Raw genomic sequence first — 12,568 nt, forward strand, 5'->3', positions numbered from 1 at the left:
AACTGGAGGCAGAAGTGACAACGGAGAGAATATGTAATGCAGGCAAAAGGTCGAGCCAGGGTCCTCTCAACTCTCTCTCAACTCCAGAACATTGATTGGAAGGCGCGATTCTTCCCTGGTCCAAAGTCCTTGCAAAAAGAGTGCTGCTCTGTCACACTCACCAGCCACGGAGACTGGCGTACATTGTCAGAAGGACCCAGTTGGGGATCCAGAAAGGATGGCCCATGCTCAGCCGCTGGTCCTGGAGCCACCAGGTCAGCACCAGACAAACCTCCGGAGACCAGGAAATCATTTGAGATCTGATCCGATGAGGCAGGCCGTTCCACTTGGGAGAGCATCAAGTGTTGCAGAGGGCAGTAATGAAACTGAGCATACTCAACCGTGTCGAAAGACACCATCAAGCTGAAAATTTGCATCACCGACTGTAACGACACCCGGGGACAATGAAGGAATTGATGTATCCTGTTCTGTATTTTCAGAACCCTGTCTGGCAATAGATACAGTCTCTGACTGAGTATCCAGAAGTGCCCCCAGGTGTACAATGGTTTAAGATAGAATCAGGGAAGATTTTTCCAATTAATCAGCCAACCGTGAGCCTGTAGGAAAGCCACCGTCAGTTGGAGATGCCCGAGGAGAACATTACGTGAGTTCGCCAGAATCAGCGGAAGAATCCGTAAACCCTGGCGATGGAGATGAGCAGTCATAACGGCCATGACCTTGGTTAAGATGCAAGGAGCCGTAGCCAGTCCAAACAGCAGAGCCTGGAATTGGTAATGTAGGTTGCCAAAAGCAAACCGCAGGAACTGCTGATGCGAAGTGGCAATAGGAATATGCAGCTACGCATCCTGTATATCCAGGGAAACTATGTAGTCCCCAGGTTCCATGGGCAGAACTATGGAGTGCAAAGTTTCCATTTGAAATTTGGACACTCTCACATCAAGGATTTGAGGTCCCTTTGGGACTGAGGAACCAACACAAATACTCCTGAGTGAAGGAGAGGACCACCTTTAATCAGGTCCAATGGTAGGTCCGTGGTGAAATACTGGTGAGGGGGACATCCCTTGAACGAGATAGCGTACCCGTGAGAGACAACTTATAGCACCCAAGCGTCTGAAGTGGTTGTGTGCCAAACCTGAGCTAACAGCTGAAGTCAGCCATCCTCCCCTGGGGGGAGGCTTGTCTAGTCAGGCCGCAGGCTTGTCTGAGTTTGCGGCAGGCAGACGAGTCGCCCAGGGCTCACTGGTCTTGGAAGATTTGGAAGGGCGAGACTGTCTAGGGAATGACTGTCCCTTGGCTTTTCCTTGTGGGCAAAAGGAGCGAAAGTAGGTACTTATAGCCTTCTGAGCATGGCTAGTTTGGGGTAGAAAGACGCCTTGGCGGCTAATACTCCAGCCTCAAACGATGCTTCCTGAATATAATAAGCAGCTTTAATTTAAGTCCGGTATAGTCTGCCTTCTTCAGAAATATCCATAGGCTGCTCTTCCTCAAGCGCCTGTACTCAAGCATCTATAGCCTTTGCGGCCCAGGAAGCAGCCACAGTGGGTGTATAGATAGATTCAAGGCAACTTTCAATACGTTTATTCGTCGGTTCTCTCAGGGAGGCAACAGTGGTAACAGGGAGAGTGGAGGACACCACGAGGCAGGTGACATGGGAAAATCCACCGGTGGATTTTCCCATTTGTTGCAGATATCTACTGGCAGAGGATATTGAGCTAGAGCCAGTTTAGACAAAGAACGTTTTACCCGGAGGGTCCAGTGATCAGAATGGGGGAATTCAGTCTTAATTACCTTCTGCTTTTTAAACATATCAGTTTTCTTAGCCACTGTAGTGTGTTGCTCCTTGTCCGTGAGCTGTAAAATCTGCTTTACAGAGTCTACAAGAGCAGGTGCATCTACTATAGGTGGGGCTTCCCCCTCAGCAACACAGGAGTGTGTCAGAAAGAGCTTTATTGCTCCCCCTCCTCTTCAGATGAAACAGAGAGAGCAGTGGATTGAGAGGGTGAGATAGCCTGCTTATAGTGACCAGAGACACGTCTCTGTCCTGTTGGAGCCTTATGTCTAGTCAGGGACTGATTCAGTTGTTGCAGTTGATTAGACAAAGTTTCCACCAAAGGCGGATTTACAATAGGTACCAAACTAGGAGTTAGCACCAAAGGTGGACCCATAGGGGGCACAAGCCGTTCTACCAATGTACCCAACAGTGTGGAAAAGCTGCCCATGGGGGCAGGAGCAGCAGACTGGCTAGGAGGTGTGTAACATTTCACACAGAGACCATCATTTATCATATACTCCTCAGATAATCCTGCTGAACAAACTCTGCATGATAGTAACACAGGACATTCAGCATGCTTGCGGAACTTTTTGTTGTTCGGCATAGTAGTAAAACAAAAGAGGCTTACACTGTAAAATAAAAGCAATTAAATAAGTACAGGGCAGTAGAAGACTGAAAACACAGATAAATATACTTATATACTGTAGATATAGTCTGTGAGCTGTACATTAAATGCAATGAAATAAGAACAGGGCAGTATGTGACTGAAAGCACAGATATAAAAATATTGATATAAATATATTCTGTGCGCTCTAACCCAAACAGCACCTTAGCCCAGGGTATAGGAAAGCAGTGAGTTATCGGAAATACACTGAAAGTGAAACCAGACAGCAGAATCAGCACACACAGTTATACACAATGCAGACAATTATACAATATAACTGCAATGAACACGTATCAACTACTCAGCCATTATAAGGTAGGTAGGATATTTAAATGATGTAAAAACATGGCCTGTACAGGCGTTTTTACAGGGAGACATAGCCCAACAATCCCGGAGACCTGTTTGCTGCCTTGCTGTAAAGACGGCCGCCCGGTCTCTGAGGAAGGAGGGACAGTGATGCAGCTCAAGGGTGGGAAATCTGCAGTAGATGGCGCCCAGAGCCGGGAGAGGGGCTACAGGTCAAAGCCGCGCCTACCCCTATGCTGGTCTTGAACCCCAGGTACTATTGGGCCTTAATAAATAGGTGTTAATACACCTGGACATGTGCCCATATGCCATGGTGGTCTAGTGGAGTCCCTTTTCGAAGACCATGTCCACGCCAGCGCCACAGTCAGTCTTCCCAGACTGCGGCGAACTGCGATTTAGCAGCAGGTCCCACAGAGGTAACCCTCTTACCTACCTCCCCCGTAGTCCCATGTCCACACCACAGCGTGTGCCAATAACTGCTGGTGTCCCTTGCCGCAAGTACCCGTCTGAGGCTTCAGTCAGTGGAGTTTCGGCACCTGCTGGGAGGTGATGGAGCTGCAGCGCTGAAGTCACCCTGACTTACAGCGCTGCCAGCCCAGAAGAAAAAGCTTTTGGGGCTGCATTAGCCACCCCCTGTTCAGTGCGCCTGTTAGCTGCAGGCACCAACTCAATACTGATGGCCTGTGCCTGGAGGTGGGGTTATAGAAGAGGGAAGCCGTGCATCTTGGGATATGCTGAAAGCTTTAACAGATTGATGGCCGGATTTCTGATCCACCACCTACAACCCTGATGTTCCATGTGGAACCCTATGTACCGTGCTGCAGAAAAGTCAGATTTTAGGTAGTAATGTAATATGGAATTAAAATAAATAAATTTGTAAATAGCTGGCAGTGGGACTGCTCTTGTAAATAAAAAGCTGCTAGTCCCAGCACCCTTATAATAGGGACTGCGCACCTTGAAACCTAACTTCCAGTTATTGGGAGAGTGACGCGCGCGCACAAACACACACTACAACAAACGCCTATTTTATGTACAACTCTCATTTACCTCAACAGTCACTGCATTTTTTTCAAGACAACTCAATGAGAACACACAAAAGCTGGCCTCGACTTTCTTAAAAAAAAAAAAAAAACCTTCCAGAAATACAACTGCTGTGTTGAGACAAACAGATGCAAAACTTAACTGGCCACATGTATGAAGGAGAACGCCTCAGCGGAATATGAAAAGCTATTCCTACTCTTTTTTTTTTTTTTTTACACAGCCCAATACCTTGCATTACATTTGATATGTAACTGCTCTATCTCAAGATAGAGATCCTGAAAGCTTTAACCGATTGATGCCCGAATTCCGGATCTCTATCTTGAGAATTGGCATGACAAAATATCTTCAACAGCATATTCTCTTACTTGGATTTTCCCATAAGAGGAGTTGTTATAGCTGTGGATGGTCTGGAAAGCAGACGAATCATGTTCAGCGTCTTCACCTTCACAGGACTCAGTTGAGATAAAACCGTTGGGTCTTTAGAAACTTCTACAGTTAATGCTTCCATTGCAGATCTCAGTGCAGTAACGCAGGCAGCATCCTTATGAGGCATAAGCAATTTAAACCTGCAAAACAGATCACAGTTGTGGGAATGCTTTCAGTGTGTATGTACAGATGTGTCCTTATACATCTAGCCTCAATACACGTTGTATCGCTAGATGTCTGGCAAGACTGAGCCGCCATGTCCTTTGCAACTCTGCTAATGTTGGATGTCTCTTTGGTCGAAAATGAATTTATAGGACAATTATATATTATGTCCGACAGGATCTGTATACAGAGAACAATTAAACTTATATTGCAAAAAGCTGCGGCTGCTACATTGTAGCAATTCATATACATATTCATAGACTCAGGTGTAGATATACAGGTATGGAAACGCCCTTATTAAAAGGAAATGCATAAGGAAATGTTAATCCAGTGCCTACACATGATATTGGAGTGTGGGGAAAACTTTTTAGGTTAAGTTTTCCCCCACTCCCATATCATGTGTGTAGACATTGCTTCGCCTCGGTAATGATATGTGCCACTATAATACATTCCCCATCCCACACAAATATACACGTGTCATATCAAATAAATTAGCACAGTCTCCCCATGTGTACTAGTCGCATCTTGTTGCAACGAAGATGCATTTTTGGCAAAAAGATGCAAAATAGACGCCTGATGCTAGAAGAGTCTCATGGCACCTAGTGCGGCAAGTGTTTGATGTGACTGCAGCAAAGATGAGTGAGGACACATCTGTAGTAACTAGAGTGCAGTTCAAGATAAAATTGTAGATCACTCAGCCCTATGGACACTGCAATAGCTATTCTCAGAACACTTTTTTCTTTTCTCAAACATCTGATGAACCAAGCTTTTTAATGTAGCAGTAATGGTATATGTTCCCTCATGCCATTAAAATGTCCCAACAAACACATTGTGCTGATAAAATTAAGTACTAGCCCCAATACACATTTATATAGATAACATTTATGTTCTTAGCTGGCTAAATCAGTTTCTTCAAAATCCATAGGGACATAGGTGGTCAATCAGAGTTGATCGCTTGCTAGCAGTTTTTAGCAGCCGTGCAAAAAATGCCATCGCCCACTGGGAGTGTAGTTTAGCTTAGCAGAAGTGCGAATGAAAAGATCGCAGAGTGGCTACAATTTTTTTTGTGTGCAGTTTCTGAGTAGCTCAAAACCTATTCAGCGCTTGCGATCACTTCAGACTGTTCAGTTCCTGTTTTGATGTCACAAACACGCCCTGCGTTCGCCCAGCCACGCCTGCGTTTTTCCGAACACTCCCTGAAAACGGTCAGTTGACACCCAGAAACGCCCACTTCATGTCAATCACTCTGCGGTCAGCAGTGCGACTGAAATGCTTCGCTAGACCCTGTGTGAAACTACATCGTTCGTTGTAATACGTCGCGCATTGTGCCGCATGCGCAGAAGTGCCATTTTTTGCCTCATCGCTGCACGGCGAACGAATGCAGCTAGCGATCAACTCGGAATGACCCCCATAGGCTTTAGACAGTGGGTATAGGTTGTGAGTAGGAGTCTGGGCACCAGTTCATTTTATTCTCCCATAAGCCCAGGCTCCTTTTCTTCTATCCCTGGTCTTGTCAACATACATCCGGAGGGCCCTCACGACATCCAAAGAGGGCTCTCCAGCTAAGAATCAGGTTCTTGAAAGGTAGGGACCACTATCTCCTGGTTGATGTGAAACTGAGTAACTATCTTAGGGAGGTAGCCTAACAGTGTCTAGAGACCGGCCCGGTCCGGAAAAAAAAAAAAAAACAGAAATGGAGCGCAGCAAATCAATGCCTTGGACCCTGTGGATTCGTTGGCTTTTGTGGAAGACTGTCTTCCTATTTACCGTAGCATCAGCCTGGCGGATGGTTTATGTAGGACTGATGGATGTCGAGTTTGTTAAACTGTACCTGGACTGGACGATGCTGGAGGAGTGGCAGAGCTAGATAGACAGCTCTGAAGGCTGTTCGGAGTTCCAGAATGTTGATCTGTAGCTGGCTCTCCTAAGCAGAAAGATCTGTTGACAGGTTACAGCCACCACTCGTGAAGACAGACGGTGGTGAGGAGGACCAAGTCCTGAATAAAGAAAGGGGCACCCCTTGTCCAAGTGGGACTCCTGTAACCACCACAAGAGGGAGTGCCAAAGCTCCCAAGCGAGGATGATCTTTTGTGTCTTCCATCTGAAGAGCCAGGGAATAAAACTGGGTATACTACACCACGTTGAAGGTGGAGACTAGAGAGCCTAGGATCTGCATGCAAGAGTATTGACACTAAGAACAGACAAATATTTATAAGTCCCGAAGTCAAGAAGAATTTCCTCCAATTGATTATATATCCGTGTGACTGGAGAAGATCTATCATAAGATAGGACTTCCGGTGACCGGGCCAGGAAAAGCAGGTCATTCAGACAAGGTAGAATTACGATACCACTGCGCCAAAGATGAGCTGCCATGACCGCTATGACTCTCAAAGACACGAGGAGCCATGGAAAGCCAAAATTGAAAATTTTCCTCTCGGACCACACACCTGAGGAAGCGGTGATGAATGTGCAAAGAGGCATCTTCGATGTCCTAAGAGACATAAAATACCCTGGCTCCAGTGCCAGTATGATAGAATGCAGAGACTCCACGCGGAATTTGAGGACTTGAGTGCCTTCAGGTGGAGAATTGGCCAAAAGGAACCGTTCACCTAATGAAGTAAGAAGAGGTTGGCATAGAAGCCTATGCCTCTCTGAAACAGGGGAACTAGAACAATTACCTTGGAGGCCAGTAGGGAATGAATTGAATCCTGCAGGGCTGCTGCATTTCCTGGATCCACTGGAATGCCTGTGGAAAAAAAAATGAGCAGGAGGATGCTATCCGAAGATTAAAGTGTAGCCCTTGGAGACTACACCTCATACTCAGATTTCTGATATGGTCGCCATCAAGGTCTCTGAGAAAAGCAAAAGGAGCCTGCAGGTGGAGGCCTGCCCAGTCATGCGGCAGGCTTGTCAGCAGGAAGTCTGGTAGACCAGGGATGCTTACCTCGGGGCTTTGAGCCCTTGGAGGAGGAACCCTGGAACCTAGAAAAAGGCTGGCCCACGGCTTCCCCCTGCAGACGAAAAGGAGTGAAAATTAGACACTACCACCTAGGGTCTGTCGCTGAAGAAAGGTAGGCCGCCGTCTTGGACGCCATCACCGAGGCTACAATCACGTCCAATTCTGGACCAAAGAGAATGCCCACTGAATAAGGAAGTGCCTCAAGGGCTTTCTTAAGTCTGTGTCAGCGCTCCATTAATGAAGCCAGAGCGCTCGCCTAGCTGACATGGAGGAAGCAGACGCATTGGAGGAGGTTATGACACCAGTGTACATTACTGCTTCATCAAGATAGCAGGTTACATCCTTGATATGCTCCTCTATAGACAATACGCTCGTTCCTGTGGGTACCAGAACGGAGGCCATCTTCAAGGGATGTCTGCCCAACCCCCAATGGCTTTAGCTACCAAAGTGGATGCTAGGGCTGGACGTGTGATAGCACCAGCATGAGAATAAATCCCCTTGAGGAAAGTTTCCAGCTTCCTATCCATCAGATCTTTAAGGAATGCTGTGCTAAGAATAGGGAGGGTAGTATTCTTAACTAGGTGGGCAATGTGAGCATCGACTGGGGGAGGAGACTCCCATTTGGTCTGATCTGCAGCAGACAGCAGATACAAGTAAGCAATGCACTTAGAAACGCCTATTAGGGTAAGCCCATGTCTCATCTAGAAGGTTTTCCAACTAGGCAGAAAAACTAAATCTGCAGAACCTGAACACCCGAGCACTAGCCTTAGTGGCCTGCTCCTCATCCTTGATGCAAACGAGTTTTTACCGCCTTAATCAGGGCCACTACATCTACCCGAGATACAGCAGGGAGTCCCCTGGGAGAGGAGGTCTCAACGTCATGAGTAACACATTTTCATTGTGGTCTGAGGACACCTTATTGTCTTAATCAAAACCGGACAGAGGTGTAGAATTGTCCCGCCCGGAGGTGGGGTCTCTGTTTAGCATCTGTTGGAAAGATGCTGACACCTGTGCCAACCCCTGCACTGACTGAGTGAAGGACTGCATCCAAGGTGGATCTATGGCAGGCGGCGGTAAATTACCCTGAGACTGTATAACAGGGAGCAGCTGAGCCCCTGTAGACATACTAGCAGGGGGTGCTGGACCGGGGGTTGCAAGCTTATTAAGCTATGCAAGCGTATTAACTAACTGCAACATTACGAGAGAGAGAGAGAGAGAGAGAGAGAGAGAGAGAGAGAGAGAGAGTGAGAGAGAGAGAGAGAGAGAGAGATGGGGGGGGGGGGGGGGGGGGGCGCGCGCAGGGGAGGAGACCAAGCCAGTAAGATTTCAACAATCCAAACTCACGGGAAGGAGCTTTCTGTATAACCTGACCGCTGAGGAGGAGGTACACAGGGGGACCAGGAGCCCGTGCTACTCTCCGGAGAATAGCTAAATGCAGGCACTGGGTGAAATAGCCACTCAGTATCTCTGAGGGAGGAGTCGCCATATGGCGGTAGACCTACTGTGAGTGAAAGCGCCAAGAGATGGGGGGGGAGGAGCTAACGAGGAAAGCCTACCTCCCCCCTACTGTCATGGACCCCAGGGCAGATGGCTGCCTCTAGTGTGAAGTGCGTGCCTGCTGCCCTGGTGGTCTAGTGGGGCTGCATGCAAACTACGTGCCATCAGTCAGCACTGCCGTTGGTCTCTCACCTGTGGTGACAGCTGCTACAATGTGACTCCCTGCAAGTGTGCCTTTTGCGGCCACCAGGCTAGGGATAGGCGCACCACTGGTGAGTGGACCATCGTCTGAGCTCTGATGAGCTACAGTTGTCCATTCCATCTGGATAAGATTAGACGTTGAAGGGGTCTGGAGTGGAATTGGGGATATTCCACCATGTCGAATGTTGATACCATGGACCCCAGAACATGCATTGCTGAGTGCATTGAGACTCTGCGGTTGTCCAAGAGTTTGCGCATTCATCCCTGTAAGGTTATCTTTTCCGGTGGTAGAAAGATTCTCTGGACCTGTGTATCTAACAGGGCTCATAAATGAATCATCCGTTGGGAAGGGGTCAGTGATGACATCTTCTGATTGATGATCCAGCTGTGTTTCTGAAGAAGCGTTATAGTCACCTGTAGGATTTCCGGAGATAGTGCTGGTGTTAGTAAATCATCCAGATACAGTGCATCCGGAAAGTATTCACAGAGAGCTTTTTCCACATTTTATGTTACAGCCTTATTCCAAAGTGGAATAAATTAATTTTTCCCCTCAAAATTCAACACACAATACCCCATAATGAGAACGTGAAAAAAGCTGAGCTTTTTGCAAATTTATTAAAAATAAAAACTAAGAAATCACATGTACATAAGTATTCACAGCCTTTCCTCAATACTTTGTTGATGCACTTTCGGCAGCAATTACAGCCTCAAGTCTTTTTGAATATGATGCCACAAGCTGGCACACCTACAGTATCTTTGGGCAGTTTCGCCCATTCCTCTTTGCAGCACCTCTCAAGCTCCATCAGGTTGAATGGGAAGCGTTGGTGCACAGCCATTTTCAGATCTCTCCAGAGATGTTCAATCAGATTCAAGTCTGGGCTCTGGCTGGGCAACTCAAGGACATTCACAGAGTTGTCCTGAAGCCACTCCTTTGAGATCTTGGTCGTTGCCCTGCTGAAAGACTAACCGTCACTCCAGTCTGAGGTCTAGAGCGCTCTGGAGCAGGTTTTCATCCAGGATATCTCTGTACAGTACTTTGCTGCATTCATCTTTCCCTCTATCCTGACTAGTCTCCCAGTTCCTGCCGCTGAAAAACATCCCCACAGCATGATGTTGCCACCACCATGCTTCACTGTAGGGATGGTATTGGCCTGGTGATGAGCGTTGCCTGGTTTCCTCCAAACATGACGCCTGGCATTCACGCCAAAGAGTTCAATCTTTGTCTCATCAGACCAGAGAATTGTGTTTCTCATGGTCTGAGAGTCCTTCAGGTGCATTTTGGCAAATTCCAGGTGGGCTGCCATGTGCTTTTTACTAAGGAGTGGCTTCCGTCTAGCAACTCTACCATTCAGGCCTGATTGGTGGATTGCTACAGAGATGGTTGTCCTTCTGGAAGGTTCTCCTCTCTCCACCGAGGAATGCTGTAGCTCACAGAGTGACCATCGGGTTCTCTGACTAGGGCCCTTCTCCCCCGATCGCTTAGTTTAGACAGCCAGCTCTAGGAAGAGTCCTGGTGGTTCCGAACTTCTTCCATTTTACGGATGACGGAGGCCACTGTGCTCATTGGGACCTTCAATGCAGCAGATATTTTTCTGTATCCTTCCCCAAATTTGTGCCTTGAGACAATCCCGTCTTGAAGGTCTACAGACAATTCCTTTGACTTCATGCTTAGTTTGTGCTCAGACGTGCACCGTCAAGTGTGGGACCTTATATAGATAGGTGTGTGCCTTACCACATCATCTGAATTTACCACAGGTCGACTACAATTAAGCTGTAGGAACATCTCCAGCATGATCAGTGGAAACAGGATGCACTGGAGCTCAATTTTGAGCTTCATGGCAAAGCCTGTAAACACTTACGTACATGTGATTTCTTAAGTTTTTCATTTTTAAAAAAATTGCAAGAGTCTCAAACTTTTTTCAAGTTGTCATTATGGGGTATTATATGTAGAATTTTGAGGGGAAAAATGTATTTATTCTATTTTGGAATAAGGCTGTAACATAAAATGTGGAAAAAATAGGATTTTGGTATTTACCAGGTAAATCCTTTTCTTTGAATCCATAGGGGGCACTGGAGTACTCTTGGGATATGGACGGGCTTCCGTAGGAACAGCACTGAATATTTAAATTTAGAACACTCCACCCCTCCATATCCCAGAGTACCTCAGTGTACTACCTCAGTGTTTTTTCTGTGCTCGAAGTAGTAACAGCTCTGTGGCTAAGAGTCACAATTACTTTGAATTTTTATTTTTCTATTTTTCTATTCTATACATCCCTTTCCCCCTTCCAAAAGGCAGGTTCAGGGATAGTGCAGCTGCTGATAGCAGCAGGGGCGTGTCGGGCCTCTCTGAAAGAGCTCCCTCACAGCCACACACACACATCCTGCAGGCTGGCCGGCGTTTACTGAGAAGCCCCGTCGGAGCCTCATCACAGAAGCAACAATTGCAGGTATGTGAGGGGGGAGAACGGCGCGGTCAGCTTCCGCTGCCGCCCCGAGGTGTGGAGAAGGCGCTGGTGTCTTTCGGCTAAAAGTGAAGCGCTGTGAAAACTTTCCGGATGCACTGTAGGGTAGTATTCTGGCAATGTAGAGGTGTTGCCATGACCGCCATTACTTTGGAAAATACTAGAGGAGCCGTGGATAGACCAAAGAGCAGCGTCTGAAACTGGTAATGCTGTTTCAATAGGCACATGGAGGTCTACATCCTGGATATCCAATGATGCCATGAAATCCCCTTGTTCCAAAGCTAGCACTATAGACCGGAGGTTTTCCATACGAAAACCTGGGCACCCAGATAAATTTGTTTAGGGCCCAGAGATTAAATATAGGACGGTACGACACTAGGTGCTTGCGTACTGAAGAAGTCTGTCTCCCACCCGGGGGTCCCCCAGGAGGAAGCCCGTCCCATCAGGCTATGGGCTTGTCGGCGGACACCGAGAGCTCCAGGCACGGAGAGCTCAGTTTCGTTAACCTGTATTTCCAGGGATACCATATAGTCTCCGGGTTCCATAGCCAGTACAATGGAGCGTGCTGTTTCCATACGAAACCTGGGCACACTCACAAACTTGTTCAAAGATTTGAGATTTAGTATAGGCTGGAAGGACCCACTGGGTTTCGGGACCAGAAACACGTTCAAGTAAGAACCTCTGCCTCTGTGGGACTGAGGTATCGGCACAATCACTCCTGTACTCAGGAGGGAACTCACCAGTTTGTAGAGCTTGCACCTTTAACGGATCCAAAGGGAGGGCCATAGTGCAAAACTGGCGAGGGGGACGTCTCTTGAACGAGACAGCGTACCAGTGACAGAGCTTCCAGTACCCATGCGTCTAGCGTGGTCTTTAACCAGACCTGGGCAACCTGTAGAAGTCTGCCTCGAACCCTGGGGTCCCCCAGGGGGAGGCCCGCCCAATCATGCAGCAGACTTGTCATGTTTTGAAGCAGGCTGACCGGCTGCCCAGGATTGTTTTGCCTCGGGCATTGCGGTTTTGGGAGCACGAGATGGTCAGGCATACCTGAGACATTTTGCTTTCTCGAGGCCAAAAAT

General features: G+C 47.5%; 1 protein-coding gene across 1 annotated transcript in view; it reads right to left on the reverse strand.

The window, feature by feature from the left end:
* The window catches only part of LOC134957687 (ATP-dependent RNA helicase A protein-like), a 699,701-nt gene that overhangs the window by 45,929 nt on the left and 641,204 nt on the right, over positions 1 to 12,568 (reverse strand). The window contains exon 27 of the mRNA XM_063939766.1: positions 4,148 to 4,348. Within this exon, the coding sequence (XP_063795836.1) occupies positions 4,148 to 4,348 (201 nt within the window). The remainder of the gene's footprint in view (positions 1 to 4,147; positions 4,349 to 12,568) is intronic.

The sequence above is a fragment of the Pseudophryne corroboree genome, chromosome 9 (genome assembly GCF_028390025.1).
Source record: "Pseudophryne corroboree isolate aPseCor3 chromosome 9, aPseCor3.hap2, whole genome shotgun sequence".
In the NCBI taxonomy this organism is placed as follows: domain Eukaryota; kingdom Metazoa; phylum Chordata; class Amphibia; order Anura; family Myobatrachidae; genus Pseudophryne; species Pseudophryne corroboree.